The sequence below is a fragment of the Salminus brasiliensis genome, chromosome 4 (assembly GCF_030463535.1).
Source record: "Salminus brasiliensis chromosome 4, fSalBra1.hap2, whole genome shotgun sequence".
Taxonomy (NCBI): domain Eukaryota; kingdom Metazoa; phylum Chordata; class Actinopteri; order Characiformes; family Bryconidae; genus Salminus; species Salminus brasiliensis.
This window is the reverse complement of record NC_132881.1, coordinates 43,330,303-43,347,439: the sequence shown is the minus strand read 5'-3', so window position 1 is coordinate 43,347,439 and position 17,137 is coordinate 43,330,303. Positions and strand designations below refer to the sequence as shown.

At 44.1% G+C, this 17,137-nt stretch overlaps 1 protein-coding gene across 6 annotated transcripts in view; it reads left to right on the top strand.

The window, feature by feature from the left end:
- inpp4b (inositol polyphosphate-4-phosphatase type II B) overlaps nucleotides 1-17,137 on the top strand; it is a 367,851-nt gene that overhangs the window by 125,085 nt on the left and 225,629 nt on the right. Inside the window, exon 1 of one of the 6 annotated variants that reach the window (XM_072678530.1) lies at nucleotides 6,663-7,012. The exons of 4 other annotated variants lie outside the window; for them this stretch is intronic. In XM_072678530.1, the coding sequence (XP_072534631.1) occupies nucleotides 6,962-7,012 (51 nt within the window). In that variant the 5' untranslated portion in view covers nucleotides 6,663-6,961. Of the gene's footprint in view, nucleotides 1-6,662; nucleotides 7,013-15,748; nucleotides 16,118-17,137 lie in introns of those variants that run through there. One more of the 6 variants, XM_072678532.1, reaches the window with a different exon arrangement.

The following is a 17,137-nucleotide window of genomic DNA, read 5'->3' as shown; positions in this document are numbered from 1 at the left end:
ACAAGTCAATAAGGTGACCATAGTACTCTGCTATTCGTCCAAGTATTCTCTGAAGAGGAGGGTCTTCAGTCTGCGTTTGAAGGCAGCAAGCGACTCTGCCGTTCAGACACCCAGGGGAAGCTCGTTCCATCACTTTGGTGCCAGGACAGAAAAAAGTCTGGACGTTTGTCTTCCGCGGATTTCGAGGGATGGCGGGTCGAGCCGAGCCGCACTTGAAGCTCGAAGGGCTCTTGGTGCAGACCGGCTTTTGATCTTATCCCAATAGTATTGGGTGGAGCACCAACCATCATTCCATAAAACACAATTTCACTGCTCCACAGCTCAATCAAGTGCCAATAGGTTCACAGAACCACACTGGAGTTCAGTGAGCTCTTTAGAACCACCCATTCTTTCACTAATGTGTGGAAAGGCAGACTGCATGGCTAGGTGCTTGACTTTATACAACGGTGGCAGTGGGACTGAATGAAACATCTGAATTTAATGATTAAGAGGTGTGCCCCAATACTTTTGTCCATATAGTGTATATCTCCTGAAAAATGATGAACCATTTGACTGGAAATGAAATAAGTGAAAAATGACTTCTTCACAGTGCTGTAGGGTAACCTTAACATGAGCTTATATATTTGCCACAATTCCCACCCCTAATACTTACACCCTCACAGAGACTGGAGTCTCTGGTCTAATGGACACTGCTGTGGGTGCCAGTCAGAGCATGACAGGTGAATTCATGATGCCTTTATCTGAAAGCCTGCTGCAGTGGACAGAGGTGTTAGCGATGGCTACTGTGCCTGAGAGCAAACCCACATCTCACCGCTGGAGTCCGGCTAAGACCCTTTTCCCTCCTAAATCCCATCCCAATCTCCTCAAGATGGGATTTGTCCAGATCAATTTGGTAATGCATTTTTCATTTTGGAAATTTAATTACGGCCGTCTCTCCTCGCTCTCCTCTCATATCGCTGATTGTTATGGTATCGCCTGCTTGAAAGGATTAGCCGCCAAACGTATCAGCGGGTCACAGGTGAGCCTGACGCTTGGCTAATTCTAATCTCTCTCTTTCTGTGAATGGCCAGCAGAGTGTAACCCTTCACCGTCTGCGGTGGACGCATCCTTAAGCTCATCTTCTTGGCGTTACCTGCTGTTGGCTGCCGTAGCGCTTTGAGCAGGAGCGTGTTGCCGCGGTTTGACGGTGTGTTTCAGGCTGTGTAACTTAGCCAATCAGAGGCCTGGCCAGCTGCTCAATCCTAAAAGAGGACCAGTGAGAATGCTGGCTTTAACTGACCGTTGTCATGGAAGCAGATGGATGCTGTCGTACAGGTCTCGACTTAACAGCTTATTGGATTACAGTTTTTACACTGATGAATTACTTCCCTAGTATCACCTGCTGCTTCATTAGAGGCTCCTACTACCTTAGGTAGTGGTGTTATCTGTTGCGCCACACCAACAGCACTTTTGGTCGTTTTGTGTTTGTGTTCATAACACTGATGTTAAAGCCACACCTTAGCAACACCCTAGCAACCGCCTAGCACTACCTTACAAACCAACAGCTATACCCTTTAGCAACCTTAGCAACCAGCTAGCAACCCAGCATCTTAGCAACCACCTAGCAACCTGGAATTTAGCACTGGCTCAGCAATCAACAGCACTACCATAGCAACAACAACAACAAAAAAATGACCTGTACTTTGTTCATTACTAGCTGTAACTGAGAAATGATGGGCAGGGAAGAGGGCAGCTGATTCCCTGTGCAGTAACTGATGGGGTTCAGTCCGGCATATAATTTTAAACCTGTGTACGAGGCAGGTGTTTCTAAGTGGACAGGCAGTATTTGAGTATTTTAATGTTCACCATGGCCTTAAAAAGCTCTGCTGAATAACGGAAGCATGTCTTAGAAGCTCTTGCTCTCTCTCTCTCTCTCCCTCTCGCTCTCTCTCTCTTTTAGCTTCCTGAAGATTACCTTATTTGATAAACTGCAAATCACCCCGCTACCATTTCCTACTTCTCTTGGAAGGCTTTTGAAACCATTAGCTGTCCCAAGCAGCCACCCCCACCCCCACCCCCGAGACTCGGAAATGCATTTGTTTTGATCTTATCGTTCCTTCCCAAGCATCTAATACACTATTCATGAATTTTACGACAACAAACAAAAAAATAAGCTCCTTTATGTATATTTATGTATGGTTTGTCGCTCGTTCACCAAGGACAAAACACATTTTTCCCCCCGAACATTACAGGCGTAATTATTTCCTGCCCTTTATATTGATGCTGTTGCGCTTCGTTGTGTGTATAAAGGCAGCGGCAGAGCTGTCAGATCTAATCTACTGACCGTCTGCCTCCATGCGTTTCCTGACTGTCTATAAATCTGAAGTAGCAAATTAATGACAGCTATATAAATGACTGCGAGCAGGCTATGTAGCACCCTGACTGATAGTTCTGTCTGACGGCACAGATGTTGATTTTTATACAGCAAATTTAGTCTGTCTTTAATCTGACGGAGCAGGTGTCAGAACAGCTGTCAGGGTTTGGCGCACTTGTGATCCCCTCCCTGGTTCTTTTCAGATCACATCTGTAAGAACTTCTTTCTCTTTGCCTCAGATCTGTCATTTTTTACTGGGCTTTATAACTCGAGGAAAGCTAGAGGCATTGTTGTTTTGCAGTACGTTTGATTTACACTAAATGGACAAAAGTTTTGGGACACCTGCTCTATATTAAGAGTCTTGCTTTTGTTGGAGGAACTGTCTCCACTCAAAAAGGTGCAAGTACTTGTGTTAAATACCTCTGCATTTGACCCATCTGTGGTAGTGAACACACACATACTAGTGAACTAGGGGCAATGAGCACACACACACACAGTGGGCAGCCAACTCCAGTGCCCGGGAAATAGAGAGAGTGAAGGGCCTTGCTCAAGGCCCCAAAAGTGGCAGCTTGCTGAACCCAGGTATCGAACCCGCAACCCTGTCAACAATGGCCCAGAGCTCTAACCGCTGAGTCACCACTGCCCCTACATGGTTCACCTGAACCCTGGACCCACAGATTAAAAGTCTGATGCTCTACCGACTGAGCTATCCAGGCGCTGTCCAGGGATGAAGGATTTCTACTCGATTTTGGAGCACTGCTGTGAGGATTTGATTGCATCAGAATGTGATTTTGACCATGGCATGATTGTTGGTGGAGATTAGATTATTTCTAGATCTGCTGATATCCTGGGATTTCCGGCATCAACAGTACCTAGAGTTACTCAGAATGGAGTAATAATGGAAATGCATTCAGTGAGCCACAGTTCTACAGATGAGATGCAATGGAGAATGGCCAGACTGGTTGGAGCTGGTTGGAGCTGACAGTAAGGCTACAGTAACTCACAGATAACCACACTGTACAATTGTGTTGAAAGGCAGAAAAGCATCTCAGACTGCACAACAGACTAGTTCATGTCCAGCCTTGAGGTGGATGGGTTACAGCAGCAGAGGACCACATCAGCTTCCACTTCTGTCAGCCAAGAACAGAAAGCTGAGGCTGCAGTGGGCACAGACTCACCAAAACTGGACAGTTGAAGTCTGATCTGATGGATCTCGATTTCTGCTGAAGCTCACAGATTGTGGGGTCAGAACTTGGCATCAACAGCATGAATCCATGGATCCAACCATGGATGCCTTGTGTCGACAGTCCAGGCTTATGGAGGTGGTGGGGTAATGGTGTGGGAGTGCTTTCGTTGCACAGTTTTTGGGTTGCTAATACCAATTTGGTGTTTATTTCAGTATTGTTGCTGACCATGCTCTTTCCTTCATGACCACATCATTTACCAATTTTCTAACGGCTACTTCCAGCATGATAATAAACCATGTCACAAAGCAAAAGTCGTCCCAAACTTGGACTGGAAACCTTCATGAACATGACAATGAGTTCTTCAAAGTGTTCTTCAGTGGAGTGAGCTTCCCAGTCTCCAGATCTGAATCCAGTAGAACACCTTTGGGATGTGGTAGAACGGAGAAGTCATTGTGGAATCCATGGCATTAAGACTTGAGGCTGTTCTGAGAGCAAAAGAGGTCCCTACATGGTATTGGTATAGTCTTCCTAAAAAACTGCTCGGATTTTGTTTTTTTTCTTTCTGTAAAATCTAATTCAGATCGTAATCAGATGTGGTATGAATCTGCACTTTCCACAGACTCTCTCGGCTTGCTTCAGCAAACTACGAGTGACAAATAATTAAGCCAAACATAAGAAGATGCATTGCAAAGTGTTTTCGCCATGGGGGATCTAGGAAGGTTCGTTTGCAATATTTATGGGACTGAACAGAAAACTTCTGCAATACTGGTTCTATTATTTGTCATCTTAGAGACCACAGACACTCTCTCTCACTCTCACACACACATAAACACACATGCAAGCACTTCCTCTTCTTATTTTTCTCTAAAGCGTTTGCTGTCCAGCAAAAACCTCCAAAATCTCCAAAATAACTAACAGCTTTACAAGAGAAGGAAAAAACCTTATTAACTTTGAATGGAAGTCAATGCAAAAACATTATGTTCCAAGCCATTTTAGAGCATTTCTATTGGTCCATTCATCATGCACTGTAAAATACTACTGTCAAATTCACATCTCTGAGTGGCTCAGCAGTCTAATCCTGAGCCATGGCGCTTTGCCATCAGTGTCCGGAGGCAGAAAGAGCACAATTGGCCATGCTCTCTCCAGGCAGGTAGATGGTGCTCTCTTCCATCATCACTCTTTAGAGCGACGTTGGTTGGCACAGACTGGTGCAGCGGAGATGACACATCAGTGGCAGTGCGAAAAAGAGGCGGTGGCTGGCTTCACGTATTTCAGAGGAGACGTGTGTTAAGTCCTTACCCTCCTAATGTTGGGGGCATTGCTAGTGCTATGGGCAGGCTATGAACTGGTGGTTTAATTGGCAGCATCAAACTGGGAATACTTACTGCCACTCCACCTGCAGTCAAACCTGCAGCTCCGGGCCTTCTCTCTTCACAGCTGAAACTGAGACTTGGTCTGGTGTTAAGCTAAGCAACAAGGTGTTGTCATGTAAGCCACCTCTCACCCAAGCAGCTGTTGACTCTCAGAAACTTGTCTTCTGACGCTGTTGGTGGATTTGAACGTGTCAGGGCTCTTCCTGTACCAGACCTCTTCAGTGTTCTCCAGTTTCCAGGTTTCTTTTGATGATGAGGAAACTGTGCTCACCACACTGGAGAAACGTCTGGAGAAAGCAAACTGCTCTATCTGTGTCTTACCCTAGACATTATGAGAGCAATCCGAACAAGCTTTACTGTCTCAGTACAGTGGTAGAGAGTGCAGTAACACTGTCTGTTCAAATTTACAGTATTTTTTACATTTACATTTTGTTAATTTTCACCCTCAGAAACTCACCTTTGTACCATTTGAGGTCACTGGATTTTGTACCGTCTCAGGTTATTCACTGGACCTGTGCTTAACTGTAAATCAAACTGGAATAATTAGGAGTTCTTAAACCTCTAAGGCCTTTGTACAAGCTTTTTGTCTGACAGCGACACTATAATACAGTGATGTTCCTCAGACGCTATGTTTGTGTGTGTGTGTGTGTATGTGTGTGTTTATTTTTACTTGTTAGTCATTACAGTGTTTTGTGGTGGCTGCGGCTGCTCCATGACACTGTGTCTTTCTTCTTCTTCTGAATGCTCACACCAGTGAGTCAGCTCACCCTTATGCGTATAAGAAGTCTGTTTGTTTCAGATAATGTGAAGAATTGAGTGAATAAGCATTTCATCACTCTTGGACAAAAACCTTGAACCTCTAAAATGTTGACTTGACTGGAAAAGGAAAAAAAACTTCTTAACTTCCAATGAAAGTCAATGTAAAACGATTTTATTCACAGTCATTTTGGAGCATTTCTATTGGTCCGTTCGTCATAAAATGTAAACACAATGTAAAGAACAGCTGCCAGATTCAAATGATGTCAGATAGCAAAAAATGTGAAAATTGGACAAAAGTATTGGGACACCTGCTTCATTATCGTTTTCTCAAGGGTATTAAAAAAATTTATTACATTTTATTAAAGAACCTGTCTTTACAGTTCAGGATTTGATGGCATTCAGCAACAAGAGTGTTAGTGAGCTCAGGATGTTGGATGATCACCACCCCACCTCATAACCAAACTTTCAAACTCATCCCAAAAGTACTGAATGGGCCTCCTTCCATCATTCCAGAGAACACAGTTCTTCCACTGCTCCACAGCTCAATGCTGGGGGGATTTATACCCCTCTAGCCCATGCCTGGCATTGGGCAGCATGGTGCCAATCAGTTCATGTTTATCTGCTCCAGAGAGTCCTATTCTATTAATCACCATAAACTCCTGTGTAAAGTTCGGGCATGCGTAGCAACTGCAGGCTGATCAGCAGGCGTTCAGTAGTGAAATGTGTGTGTATGTGTGGGTGCCACAGCTGGTGCTTGAGAAGAGCACACTAGGCCTGAGAAAGGGGAAGTGTCTGCAGAGTGGAGAGAAAAGATAACAGCTGATTAGTGCTCGCTCATGCTGACCTCTGACCTCTGGGGATCGCATAGGCACTTATGCAAAGCGGCAGTGTGTTATTCGCTGGAGTGGCTCAGTCAGAAGCACAGTGTGGTCAGAGTGTTGCCACACTAGTCTGTTTGCTGTCTGTCTGTGAAGAGCTCTTAGTACTACAGGTCCTCTATACTCAGAGTGTGATCATTCGACTGTGTGGAAATGGCTCTGCTGGATGGCCAGAAACCTTTGGATTGGCCTACAGGTTCTCCAGACCAGGAGGTGCTCTAAGGACATGTCAGATGCATGTCGCAGATGGACACCAAAGCCACAACTGACAAGCTGATGAACGCTGGCTGCATGTGTAGATCACTCCCAGATGACAGGATGCTCAACTATGTCACCCTCTTTTTAGCCAAGCTCTGACGATTAGCAGAAAGAGAATAGAGTAAGAGATAGAGAGAGAGAGATAGAGAGATAATGACTTGTGCTTGGTGTTGCTGTGTGTGCAGGAGGAGAGTGAGGCATAAGGTAAGAACCAGAACTGCATGATATAGACACTGTATTATCATGTTTCTATTGCTGCATACTATATCTGATACTGCCATTACTACAACTACTGCTACTACTAATAGTAATACCATTACTCCTACTGCTAATCCTAGTACTGCTACTACTGATACTGCCATTACTACAACTACTGCTACTACTAATAGTAATACCATTACTCCTACTGCTAATCCTAGTACTGCTACTACTGATACTGCCATTACTACAACTACTGCTACTACTAATAGTAATACCATTACTCCTACTGCTAATCCTAGTACTGCTACTACTGATACTGCCATTACTACAACTACTGCTACTACTAATAGTAATACCATTACTCCTACTGCTAATCCTAGTACTGCTACTACTGATACTGCCATTACTACAACTACTGCTTCTACTACTACTGGTATTACTGCTACTGCCATTACTACAACTACTGCTACTAACAATAATAATATCATTACTACTACTGCTAATACTAGTACTGCTAATACATCTACTACTGCTACTAATACTACTACTATTAGTAGTAGGACTGCTGCTACCACTGCTGCTACTACTACTACTACTGCTACTACATCTACTACTACCAGTACTGCTGCTACTAGTACTGCTGCTACATCTACTACTTAAACTTATTAGATGGTGTATTTAGTTATTCAACTGAAGGGAAGTCATCTAATAAGTTTGTCAATTTATGTCAATCTGAATTTGTTTATAATTTGGTAAAAATGTGAACATTTGTCTAAATAAGGGTCTTTCCCAATTAAGTGTGTCTATATGTTTTTTCTTTTTTGTTTTTTTAACTCTACCAGTGTCAGTGGCAATCCATTGGGATTAGACTAGTTTTTTAGAGCAATATCTAGGCTGGTTGGCTCTAGGTTGCAGATTTTGAGGCGTTGAGGAGTTGTTTTCAGGTCATGTTATAACATAGTTGACGTGTAACTGAAACTGATACAGTGGTTTATACTGACTCGACCTTTCAAATCAGATTGGCCCTTTCGAAGCTGATGCACATCAGCAGTGTGACAGTTAATATAGTAAATAGCAATCTTGGCTTCCACATTTGTGCTCTTTTATACAAACAAGGCTAAGGTTAGATAGATAGCAAAGCCACTCTGTGTATAAAGCTTTATTCAGTCATTTCACCATAACCCCTTCTGCTTCATGACTTGTTTTACACCAAACCCAGTTGTACCAGTGGGGGGAAAAGCCAGTATCCACTGGTGTATCAGTGGAGTTTCTAAGGCTTAATAGTAAAATTGTACTGTACAGGCTCTATAATGGATCTGCTGCATTATTGAAGGTGAAACGGCAATTCTAGCAAATCAACATCAGCTTTGTAATTAACGTCGCCTCTGGAATGTGCAGTGCACTCACCTACAACACTGTACAGACCACAATGACTATTTCTTCCCACCCATGATGTTAAGATGGTTTGACAGATCAGTATGTGGAATTGGAGTTATGTGTGTTACTGAGTTTTCTCTCTCAGCATTAAAGCAGCTCAATGCTGCCCTTATTGTTGGATGGTCTATTTTTGATTCTGGGTCACTCACTTGTTATTGATTTCTACAATCAGAAAAACGCTTAAAGTTAACTGCAATGCAAAGTACATCCCAATTCACGTTCCTCACATCAAAAGAAAGCAACGTCATAATTGAGAAATCCTGTTATTAACAGAGAAGTGTACGATTTCTCATCATAAACAGACTAATGATCAGATTTGCCTTCATTCACTGATACTGAGGGTATTTTATTTAAAAAATGCGACATATTCAAAATAACAGAGTAATTTAATCTGAATGCATATATATTCAAAAATATATATTATGGTGGTGAATGCTCTTGTATTAAACCTTTAAACTCCATGTAGGGGTTCCGAGTGGTCCAGCCTAATCAGGTGAGGACTTGTGTTTGTATGAGTACATGTATATGTACATCAGTAGCTAGAGCCTGAGCCAGGAGCCTCTTTCTGGGTAGGTAGATGACTCTCTCTACCCACATCACTTCAGTGTGGTGGGGCACAGCACTGGCATCTGCTAGCCAATGCATCAGAGCTGGGTACCTGGAGCTTTTTTCTGAGTGCGTTGCTTGGTGTTGTTGCATCGGCAGCAGTTTGAAAAGAAGCAGTGGCTAGTTGCGGATGTGTTGGAGGAAGCATGTGTCAGCTTCTTCCTCCCAGTGTCAGGGGCACTACATGTGAGGTGGAGAGGATTAATGTGTGGCTTGGGTAATTGGCTAAAATCTAAAATTGGGGAAAAATGAAAAACCTCTAGTGGTTCTACACTTATACTTCTCACTCCTATAACTTTCAAAAATGCTGTTTTTTCCTGTTTTACATGTAATTACTGAATAATAATCCAGATAAATAGACAGTTTTAGAGGCTACTTGTGTTTTAGGGGGCAAAAGTGAACCTCACAGGGTTGTGGGATCATTACTCGCATCCGCTTAGCTGCCAACCTTCTCTGCTCCTGGGACACCATACTGTAGCTGAACATGACTGTCCTCTGACCCCAAGCTTTCCAAGCTGGGACTATACAAGCTGAAGAACTTCTTAGTACTGTAGAAGTTTATAAAAATGACAGTAAAAGTAAAATATGCCTTATAATGAAGCACAATATTTTGACCAAAACTATTCAGTGGCTTGAAAATGCTCCTCTTGATCATCTCTGATTGGGCAGGATGCTCACAGCTCACAGTAAGCAATTTTGTGATTGACTAGAGACCATCTGTAACTGCCACCTTTTGCAGTATTAGTACTGTGAAGACCAATATTGCAATTAAAATTAGCCACTAATATATTGTTCAACCCTTAGTCAGAATGGGTAGAAGATGGGTTGAGAGGGGAGTGGAGAACAGAGCAGGCGGAAGACGGAGCAGTTCACGGACGTGCAGGAACAGGCTGTGGAATGCCTTTATGGGCTGAGCGACTCCAGTAGACACTGCCATTCCGTAGTGGAGTCAAAGTGAAGCTGTCCTGAGACCTGTCGCTGGTTGGATGGTGTATTCTGCGGGACTGTGGATTAAACCTAGTCACGTGAGGACGTGTGTTTGTATGAGTACATGTACAGGTGGTGATAAAATGCTGATTATTATGGTTTGAGCAGTTTTTTTTCGCACATTGGAACAGTGTGTGCTGTTCATTCAGAATGGAAGCCTTATTCTGATGTTCGCTTGTAGTGAGTCAGTCGGGACAGTTGATATTTGCGCTGAGTCAGGAGTTTGCTGGTGTGTGAAATGTGTGGAATAAAGGTGTCAAGAGGCATTATTTAAAGACATGCAGTAGAAACCAAAACCTAATAGGAACCAAGGAAGCTTTTAGTTGGAGGTTTTTCAGAACACAAGGCTGGCTTGAAAGGTTTAAGGTTACTGTAAAATGTATGGCTGATCAGATATGTTTGATCCTCCTTTCATTATCTTTTTGTGTGCTTGGGTGTGTATCTTTACATGCAGTATCTTGTGTTGTCTGTCTTTTGAAACTGCATCTGCTACTTTCTCAGAACGCAGTACCACAAAGTGTCCACACACACACCAACACGTACCGACCGGTTGATCTCAGCCGCTTTGCTTCTGCATAATGTGTGTGTGTGTGTGCGTGTGTGTCTCAGGGTAGCTAATTTTTCCATTTAGGGCCCTGAGATGCAGTGGCGTTGTTGATTAGCTCCGCTGCCTGCGCTGCAGTTTGATCAGATAAAGTTTAAAGTACGCTGTTTTTCCCCATACACTTAAATCCATTACTATTTCATCTGAGAAGGCTTTTTGTCTTCTCTTTGGGGGGCTGGATCAAAGTCTTCCCCGCTTTTTAAGTGCTGGCTTTTTCACTTGCTTACAGCTCCCATCTTAGCTTAATCAAAGAGCAAGGCAAATGTAGAAATTCTGATGCCATTGTCTTTGTGGGAAATGCTAACTGGACTGCTCTAGTGTTGACTGTGCTGTAGTCGGTCGATGCACAGTGTAGACACGATGCACAGGTCCTTATGTGACCTCATGTTTGTACTATTTGTACACACACAAGGGCTTGTTTTTATGTAAAGCTGGGATGTGGAGTTATACATACACTGTGTACTGTCTAAACATCGGTTATGCATCAGTTCCGACTCCTGTTGACCATATGGACAGTGTTGGTCCAGATGGTCATGTCTGCTGCTAGAGTCCTTAGGATTCTTAGGCTTTGCTTTTTTATTTATTTATTTTTTTGTCAATTGTGCCCATTTCCAATTCACCGTTCACACCCACTAGTTAGGACTTGCCCTATTCAATGATGATGCTACCAGTGCTAGGAGCACAAAGGCTAGTATGTGCAACCTCCAACTTTTTTTTTTTTATACTCTTGAAATAATGAATAAGCAGGTGTCCCAAAACTTTTGTCCCTGCAATGTACCTCTCATTATTTTTCTTTTCCAGAGTCTGGCAGTTCTATTGCAGTGAACTTCTCTAGTAGTCTGTGATAAATGGTCTTAAGCATGGAAATGGAAATTGTTCGATAGTTTGGACACCTTCTCTGGTCTCCTTGCTTTGGTAGTGGGATAAAAACTGATCCTTTCTGTCGATTAGCTTCTTCTTTTTTTTCTCCGGTTTCACTGCAAAGTGAAGGTATTTCTATCCTGAAAATGAATAGAAACAACACACACACACAGAGAGCATTCACTGCCATTGCCAGATGAAAGGTTTCTATGATTAAGGTCAGCTTGAATGGCGGAAGTTGCATACAGCCCACCACACACCCTTCGTAGTTACATTCTCAGCTTATTAAACTGTGAACGGTGAGCATGATGTGTTTGAGCAGCAAATTGCTCAAACAAGTCCAGTCAAGATGCTTTTATTGCCTTTGGCATGAGTGGTACAGCAGCATCGAACCCTGCATATTTTCTATCAGGCAGGATGATAAAAGTACGAGTAGAAACTGCAGCCCATCTGCTGATGCGCAAGTTGTGTTAGGCATCCTCTATCTGACCACAGAGCCATTCTCGGCAGGACGGAGAGTCTCTTAACATAGCAGAGACACAGCAACACAACAACACAGCAACACCGCCGTGCCTCATATGCACTCGTACCATTGCCACTCACACTGCCATTTTAAGTGTCACTGCTGTGGTGAGAATAGTCCCCCACCCAGAAGCTAACAGCCAGCGGAACATGCTGTTATACATGCTATTAAATATTAGATCATAATTCAATACCACATCCTAAAGAATGCATTCAGCTACACTAAGTTGCACCCGTTGCTAAGCAACATTGCTGTGCAAATGCACACATACAGCTTGTCTAGTCCATACCTGATGCCAGGTGTGGGCTAGAGGGGTATGAACCCCCCCAGCACTGAGCTGTGGAGCAGTGGAATAACTGTGCTCTCTGGTATGATGACGTTGGAGCTCCTTCCAGTACTTTAGTGATGGGTTGGGGATGATGTAGGGTGGTGATCATCCAACATCGCTGAATGCAATCAGATCCTCACAGCAGTACCGAAAGTGTACTCTTTAACAAAGGCAGCTCTTTTTAATACTCTCAAAGAATCAGTGAATGAGTGGGTGTCCCATTACTTTAGTCCAAATTGTTTTGTTTAAGGTGCAGTCAGGAGAATTTACTAATCAGCTATGGTTGGTCAGCTATTGGTCAGTCAGTACAAGTTTTGATTGGAAGATTTGAGCGCCCCCTTGTGGACAGCCAGCTGTATGTAAGCATTTGTTGACAAGCTAAGAGATACAGACCCGGTATATTAATATGCAATTCTGGAGAGATGTTCTCATGCAGATCCACCAAAATACCATAGTACCGTAACAGCGTTCTTCCTCTTACAGTCAGTGGAGCATCAACACAACTCTGAAGCTGCTATTTTAACATTTTTACATACTGTAGCTTTAAGTGAACCGTGGGGAAGGAGTGTGTGGAGTGTTCTTTATGTTAAGACTGGAAACTCAATGTTCCCAGTCTAGACACTCTGACACTCAGTGTTTCCAGTTTAGACTCAGCAGGCTTTGCGTTGTGATACCATACCCACACGCTTGCTGTTGGCACACAGTGTTAAGGGTTTAGGGCGTCAGAGCTTTACCCTAGATTACAAAGATGAGGAACAGGAGTTCAAGGTGTGTGTGTGTGTGTGTGTGTGTTTATGTGTGTGTGTGTGTCTGTGTGTGTGTGTGTGTGTGTGTGTAAGCTGATCTCAGATCAGTGTGGGTGCAACCTGTCTAACTCTCTCAGTGTGACATCCTGCTGATGTAAGCCAGGAGTTACGTAACCGTGGAAACCAACGCCGCCCATCTGCCTCCTGACCCCTCGCTCAGGGATCAAAGAGGATCAGAGTAGAGACAAGGAGAGTGTGTAAGTGAGTGTTTGTGTTAGTGCACGTAAGTGCGTGTTTGCGTGTGTGTGTGTGTGTGTGTGTGTGTGTGTGTGTGTGTGTGTGTGTGTGTGTGATTTTAAGCTAGTTTTGCAGCCGTGGCTGCTGCAGCAACAGGGTGATTAGTGTAGTGGTTTAAGTCCAGGCCATGACAGCATGACAAACAAGTGTGTTTATAGGTGTGTGTGTGTGTGTGTGCTCACATGGCTAGAGATGTAGCCTGTAATGAGGGCTGTATAATTTTTGAGCTAGAACATGACAGCTAAACATCTAGCAATGTGAGCATGACTGATGTGTGTGTATGTATGTATGTATGTATGTATGTATGTATGTGTGTGTGTGTGTGTGTGTGTGTGTGTGTGTGTTGCATATAATGTAATGCACCAGGACTTTTTCATAACCACCTATAAAAACTAAACGGACAGTAAGCTGAAATCCTCTTACGGCAGAGTGGAACAGGCCACTGGAACACACACACACACACACACAAACTCACACACACACACACACACACACACAAACACACACATACAGTACTGCTTTGACTCATTTCTGGACAGTGGATGCTCTTCATTGTTTTTCTGTGTGTGTGTGTGTGTGTGTGTTTATACTTGTTATAATGAATATGGACAGTTTCAAAATAACGAAAAAGAAAAAGGCCCCAAAGCAAAAGTTTGGCTACCCTGATTGCGAGTAAAAAAGCTTCCAGTTCTGTGAGCTTCTTTGGGCCATCTTGCTGCACTGCTCTGTTTGCTGATGTTTAGGTTGGGGGGCTGTGGGGGGCATGCTTGTGCCTCTTCATTTCGTTTTTATCAAATTGACTCTTTTCCTCCCAGTTTGGTTTGTAGCCCCCCTAACACTAGCAAAGCCTCCCAACACTACGAGGGCACCTCCTCTGATACATGCAAATCCAGCCATTGCCTCTTTTTGAACTGTCGCCATTGCAGCATCATTGGGCGGGTCGTCAGCTCCGCCACACCAGCCAAAATATGCCCATGCCAGCCAACATCGCAGGGGAGAGAGCGCCACCTACACACCTGGAGAGAGCATGATCAGCTGTGCATCCTCAGACTCCGGCCGCTGATGGCAAAGCTTCATGCCTTAGGCTTTGAGCTTGCGACCCCCAGCTATAGTGGTAGCGCATTAGACCTCTGAGCCACGCAGAGTCCCTCTAGAAGATTTCCAGGTGACTTTAGGATCATTACCCTGCTGTAGAAGTCATATTCTTCAGCTTCAGCTTTAATTATGTGATGTTTGCTTCTAGTATTTTTTGGTGTTTAACTGAATCCATTCTTCCATCTATCAGTGAAATGGTGTCGGTGCAACTGGCTGCAACACAAGCCCAAAGCATTAACAGTTGGAGAAGTGGTCTTTTCATGAAATTCTCCAAATACAGCGTTAACCTAATCAGTCCACAGGACTTGTTTAGACGTTCGTTTGAAACTGTATGACGTTGAATTTGGTGGTGAGAACGCAGGAAAGGTTTTCTTCTGCTGAAGGTCATATTTGTGCACATGTCGCTGCAAAGTAGAGCAGTGCCCCGTTACTGCTTCCTGAAATCTTCCTGAAGGTCTTTAGCAGCAGAGGGTGGGGGTGGGGTGATTTGCCTTTTAGCAAGCCTACAAGCAGTTCTCTTGGAAAGTCTCCTTTGGTCTTCCAGGCCTCAACTTGACCTCCACAGTTCCTGTTTCCTCCTTACATGATGAGCGGAGGAAACGGCTTGCTGAAAACGCTGCGCTACCTTGGCACATATTTGTCTGTATGTACGTGTGTGTGTGTGTGTGTGTGTGTGTGTGGAAAGCAGACAGGTTCTGGTGTGTGTAGAGGTGCAGATGAGGAGCTAAGTGCGGCTGTGTTTGCTGCTGTGGTCAGTGGTGTGGAGCTCATGTTAATTTGAGCTGCTGTAAGGAGTGATCGTGCCCTGCTGCCTGACTGACTCATGGCATGCAGACAAGAGCTGTGACTGACTCTGACACACACACACACACACACACACACACACACACACACACACACACACACACACATCCTTATGCACATCCTCATGTGTGGCTCTCTTTTACACTCACAGATTCTTTTTCTCTCTTTCTCTCTTTCTCTCTTGGACCTCAACACACACACACACACACACACACACACACACTCCTGCCACTCTCTCTGTCCCTCTTCTTGTTTTTTACTCTTTCTCTCTCTTTCTGTCTCTCTCTCTTTTCTTCTCTCTCTCTTTCTCTCTCTGTCTCCCCCTGCTCTCGCTCCCTCAACCTTACACACTCTCTTTCCCTCCCTCTCTCTCTCTCGCTCTCTCTTTCTCTCTCTCTCTCTCTCTCCCCTCCCCTCCCCTCCCCTCCCTCACTGGTCTTTGCTCTGCAGCCGTTCGCTCAGTCTCAGCGCAGCCTGCGTGTTCGGTGCATGTGTGTGTGTGTGTGTATGTGTCCATGCTCACTGCTGCTGTGCGCAGGTGAGTGAGTGCATGTGTGTGTGTGTGTATGTGTGTGTATGAGAGAGAGAGTGTGTGCGTGAGTGTGTTTGGGCTGTTAGGCGTGCTGCTGGGGAAGAGTGGGAGAAGGTGGTGGATGTATCGGAGCTGAGCTCAGAGAGCGTTAAGAGGAAATACAGGAACAAGAACACGGCACTGCGCTTTGAATAGACTTGAGCCCCACGGTGCAGCTCCACCAGGAGGCTCTGCCCCAACACGCAGCGTCACTACTTCACTGATAAGTCTGGGAGACACTGCTGACTCGTAAGTGTGCTTTTATAATGCGTGCCTGTGTGTGTGTGTGTGTGTGTGTGTGTGTGTGTGTGTGTGTGTGTGTGTTTATGCTTGCACATGCAATTTCTGATGTGTTTATATTGATGCAATTGCACCCTGCTTGCAAGGGTGTGTGTGTGTTTGGTGTCAGTGCACATGTACTCATGTGTTTTTCCAGACATGCACATGTGTGTGTATGAATTGTCTAGTAAGTTTATTTTTAAGTGTATGAGTGTGTGTGTGTGTGTGTGTGTGTGTGTGTGTGATGTGTCTGTACTCTCGCCTTTTAAATGATAAAGTGATAAAAACATAGAGGGCGAGAGAGATAGAAGCTGTGTGTGTGTGTGTGTGTGTGTGTTTTGCATAATTTTCAAATTTAAGGGTACTAGTGTGAGTGTGTGTGTGTGTGTGTGTGTGTGTGTGTGTGTGTGATGTGTCTGTACTCTCACCTTTTAAATGATAAAGTGATAAAAACATAGAGGGCGAGAGAGATAGAAGCTGTGTGTGTGTGTGTGTGTGTGTGTGTTTTGCATAATTTTCAAATTTAAGGGTACTAGTGTGTGTGTGTGTGTGTGTGTGTGTGTGTGTGTGATGTATCTGTACTCTTGCCTTTAAAGATAGAGGGCGAGAAAGAGATAGAAGCTGTGTGTGTGTGTATGCATTGTCTAATTGTATTCTTTATACTTAAGGGTACTGTACTCTTGCCTTTAAGTGATAGTGAGATAAAAAGATAGAGGGCGAGAGAGAGATAGAAGCTCTGTGTGTGTGTGTGTGTGTGTGTGTGTGTGTGTGTGTCAGAGATGCTCAGTCGTATGCAGGTCTAAGTCGAGTCTTGAGTCTCTGCGCTCCAAGTTCAGGTTGAGTGTGTGGAGTGTGAGCTGAGTCGAGCCTTAATTCTCTGTAGTCTGAGTCGAACCTCAGCTCTCTGCATTCTGAGTCAAGTCTTAAGTCTCCATAGTCTGAGTCTAGTCTTAATTCTCTGTGGTCTAAATCGAGTCTCTGCAGTCTCAC